This window comes from Salarias fasciatus, chromosome 12 (assembly GCF_902148845.1).
Source record: "Salarias fasciatus chromosome 12, fSalaFa1.1, whole genome shotgun sequence".
Lineage (NCBI taxonomy): Eukaryota > Metazoa > Chordata > Actinopteri > Blenniiformes > Blenniidae > Salarias > Salarias fasciatus.
The window spans coordinates 8710113-8714406 of record NC_043756.1 but is presented as its reverse complement, the minus strand read 5'-3'; the positions used below and the strand labels follow the sequence as shown (position 1 = coordinate 8714406).

At 44.5% G+C, this 4294-nt stretch overlaps 1 protein-coding gene across 1 annotated transcript; it reads right to left on the bottom strand.

Annotated features, from left to right (window-relative positions):
• Positions 1–1506: 1506 nt before the first annotated feature.
• Positions 1507–3638, bottom strand: LOC115397711 (E3 ubiquitin-protein ligase NEURL3-like). Its single transcript, XM_030104153.1, has 4 exons — positions 3611–3638; positions 2396–2905; positions 1847–1954; positions 1507–1727 (listed from the first exon to the last, which is right to left on the bottom strand). Exons 1-4 carry the CDS (start codon positions 3636–3638, stop codon positions 1507–1509), a joined length of 867 nt encoding a protein of 288 aa, XP_029960013.1.
• Positions 3639–4294: the final 656 nt, after the last annotated feature.

Here is a 4294-nt window from a genome sequence, read left to right as displayed (position 1 = left end):
GAGTAGAGCTGTCCACACCCTCGAAATAAAGCTCTCTGATTGGATGAACAGCTCCGTCTCACCAAGGTGCCGCTGATTAAAAACATCCACTCAAAGCTGTCAGAGCTGGATGATGAATATATGTCTGTGAAATATATTCACTATATATGACAGTGAAACAGAAAAGCCAGAGCTCCTAAACTCAGCCGTGCAGAAAGTGATGGTTAATCCTATCGCTCCTGGATGAACTGGATCCTCCATTCAGACCCAAACTCCGATCTAATATCTGCATCTCCGCCAGTCCTGCAATAATCCCAATGTTTTAATTAATCTCCGTTATTAACCATCACGGAAGAATGGGGAAGAAAAAAATAATAATAAAAGAAAAAAAAAACTTTCCACTGATTCCGTGCCCTCAGAGACAGAGTGGACTATAATGAAACTTTCCTAATCAACGTATTTTTACTCTGATTTAAACTATCAAATCTGTGGACATAAAGAATGATTTAAGATATTTGATGATTTAAAAAAGATTTAAAAAAGTAGCATTTATTTGACACGGTCTGCTAATAACTTTATTCTACTGCTGCACTCGGGACTCAAAAGTAAAAGAAAAAAAAACACACAAACAGATTAGCTAATAAGCTGAATTATTATTAAATGTAAATTATAATAAAATGATCTGAAACTATGTTTCCCTCTTCTGTACTGGAACATTTAAATTTTCTAACGAGGTGCTGACAGTCCGTGCTCTGTGCGCACGGCGGGTGGGGGTCTGCACTGAAGGAGCGGTACCAATGTGAATGAATGAACTGAGGGAACGAATGAGTTCTCCACTTATTATTGAAAGTGGAGATGAATGTAAAAACAGCAATGAAGGGAAACAGCACAAAGTCACGTCGGACGACGTGAGATTTGGAGGAGTGAGGAGCCGATTCTCGGCTGAAGAATCTGCTAGTGTGTGTTCTGCTCCGGAGTGACACCGCACACTAGAAGATCAGGAGAGGAAGATCGGGTACGATCTGTCCTCTGCTGTCGTGTAGTGTGTGGTGTCTGAACCGGGGAAGATTGAAAAAATCCTGTAGTGTGTGGCCGGCTTAAGCAGCGGGCGAGGGCCTTTTGACGCCGCTCGCAGCTTTAATTTATATTGACTTCAGTTAAGGAAAAAGCAGAATTGAGATTTATAAATATGGGAGCATTTTTATTTCATACCCATAAAACACAAAAGAATTTCTGAAATTTACAAAAGTAAATATATTAAATACATACACTGTACACAATAATTTAAAAACATTTTGGAAAAATAGTGCGTATTTTACATATTTACATGAGATTAATTTGCATCACTGTTCACTAACATTTCATTTTCACACCAACATCTCAGAGCTTTTTATCTTACACAGGTTGTGCAACATTCACATATTTAGAGAGGTGAAAATCACACTGGAGGTTCCCTGGTTGATCTTCTATCAGAGATCAGGCTGTGTGCAAATGATCCAGAACGACTGAACCTCCAGGACCATCAGGTCAGTGTGAGACAGTCATCTGGGGATTTCTGTCTGGAGTCTTGGAGCTCAGAGAAGGACAGAAACTCTCCTCCTCTGCTTGAGGAGGAGAGATCTCCTGTCGGCACAGCGGGCAGGTACCAAACTGCTGGGACACCTTGGTGCTGCACTTCCAGCACAAACAGCGGTGACCGCAAGGCAGAGTGACTCTGGCCGCCTCCATCATGCACACCACACAGTGATCTGTGGAAAAGAAGACAGGAATCACATTTACATGACTGACAATTCACCGTTTCACTGATTCCATCCTCCTCATGTTAAACTCAAACTGGACTGTATCAGCAGGAGGGACTCCAGCTTACCTTCACAGTTTTCCATGAGGCGGAGGGCTGTGTCTTCATCACTGTCTGAGAGGAGAGGTTCAGGTGCAGGACAGGATCTTCTGCAAATCAGTCCTTTCTTCTTTGAGCCTGCAGAACGAGAAAGAGACAGAAAAATGAAAGCACTGTGTAGGAGCCAATTAGCACCGGAAGTATAAATAGGAAGTGATCACAGCCTGACAGGTGTTGCTGCCCGTGAGAGGAAACACGGTTTTGACTTGAAATGTAGGGGCAAAGCCTACGCTTGAAGCCCCCACGGCTTCTACCCGCTGTCGCTGCTGCCTCGCCATCGCTGTGTGGTTCATGTCCTGTGGTGAAGTTTGTGAGACTGGAAATAAATGGACAGATTTTTGAAGACGCAAACGATCACCTCCGCTACGTTATTCACTCCATTCAAGTGCCAGTGTGTCAGCCGAAAACTCCGGGTAGAAGCCGTGGGGGCTTCAAACGTAGGCTTTGCCCCTGCACACTCATTGTTTCTACAACAGCTATCAGCGCTAACAGTACATGTGAGATATAGAGTGAACCTACCCAGGAGGGAAATGGAGTAGGCCTGTCCATAGATGTCAATCATGGCCCACAGTGATCGGCTGAGGTCCACCCCTGTCAGCAGCTTTTGTTTTGTGCCGCAGTTTGAGACATATATGCTGCCACCAGCAGAAACCCAGAAGTCCAGTTCTGAACCTGCTGGACAGAAGGACTCAGGAATAGCAGCAGCCCAGTGCCCGGGCGTGCCGGTCAGGTCGGGGATGGCATAATTGGGCAGAGGAAGAGTTCTTCCTGAGGGCGACACGTTGGTGAAGCCCACACGCAGAGACCCCTCCCAGATCAACACATCCTTCTCCACTCTCACGCGAAGCCTCTCCCGAAGCCTCACTGTTCGGCTGCTGAACACCAGGCCGTTCCTATTGGTGTGTTTGCTTCTCTCTGCTCGGCGGTGGCCATGGCTCAGACACACCTTGTCTCCCACAGCCTGGACGTGGAAGGTTAGAGGACCGAGGCAGCACCAGCCACACCTGTGTCGCACCTGTGACGTCACGCCTGCAGCAGACGAAAAACACAGTTATGAGTCCTGGTTTATCTCAGTGCATTTATTCATTTACAGATAAACAGCATATCCTGATGCTAAATGGCAATAATGAGCTGTGTGCAGCATCGTGGTATTCACAGTTTGAGTATTGCACAACAGTGATCAATGTGACTTTTTGAAAACACAGTATTGTATCCATGAAGACTCCCTGTTCATCTTCTATACTGAAGCAACCATACTGTCACCCTTAAATCTTTATTCAAAGCAGGTGTCTGAAGACTATTATTTTATATCAATAAAGCTTGATGATGAAATCCTTATCCAGCATTCAAAATAATAAACAATCATAAAGCAAAGTTCATTCATGAAGCTCATGTGTCCTCGGGTAATTCCCAAAGGATGAATCACAGTAAATTTACAACTCAGTGCCGGCTCCTGTTAAGCTTATCTTACCCACAAACAGCCTTAAACACAATCTGTGGACAGCTGAGGGCTTACAGGAATTGGGTCACAGCGTTTCAATCTGCCACTATTTATTTCTAAAAGTTAATTTTACTGCACTTTAATGGCATTTGCTAATTCAAATTACTATCAATCCTCAATTCATTCCCATCACCATTTAGGAGCAGCTTAACAAAATAACTAAAATTCATTATGTCAAGCACAATTCCAACAGTTTCATCAGTTTCTGTCAAAATCAAGGAGAGACATCTTACCACAGTTCCTGTCGTTGCTCTGCATCATCTTGAGGATGCGGTCCTGAGTTTGCGTCGTGTGTGCCGAGGAGCTCAGCTCTGTTTGTTGTGATTGCCACAGTGGTGAGCGTGGATTTTAAAGCATAAGCAGGCGGGATCTAAAACACAAGGATATGTTTACAAATGAGTACGAGGGCGGCACAGAGGGAGGAACCAAACATGGAAAATTCCAGGGTCATTCTCAGGTTACTGATTATCTTAATTATAGGGCTCGAAAAGACACGTGATATCTCACAAGGCATTGTGGGCAATATGGGACAGCGCATTCACGTTTACCATGTATGATCACGCACTGTGCTGTGACAGACAGAAGTACACACGAGGAAAAATGGACCAAAACAGAGAGGCGACGGACCGTACCGAGACCAGCTGGACCCTGTTCAGACCCGGTTGGGCTCACTTACCGTTCCTGTTGCGAAAAAGGCTGCCTGGAAATGAAATGTCTGTCAAAGTGTCGCAGAAGAAAAAAAAAAAAAAAAAAAAAGAAGCATCGCAGCAGCACTGCGCTGCAGGCTTGTCAGGGCACAAACTTTAGTCTGGATTTCAGTGATGGGCATTTTGTCTTGAAGAAGACACAGTAGTACTACAGCCAGACACAGACTCTAATCTTTGTGATGGCTTGTTAAGCCACATTTTGCTATAACG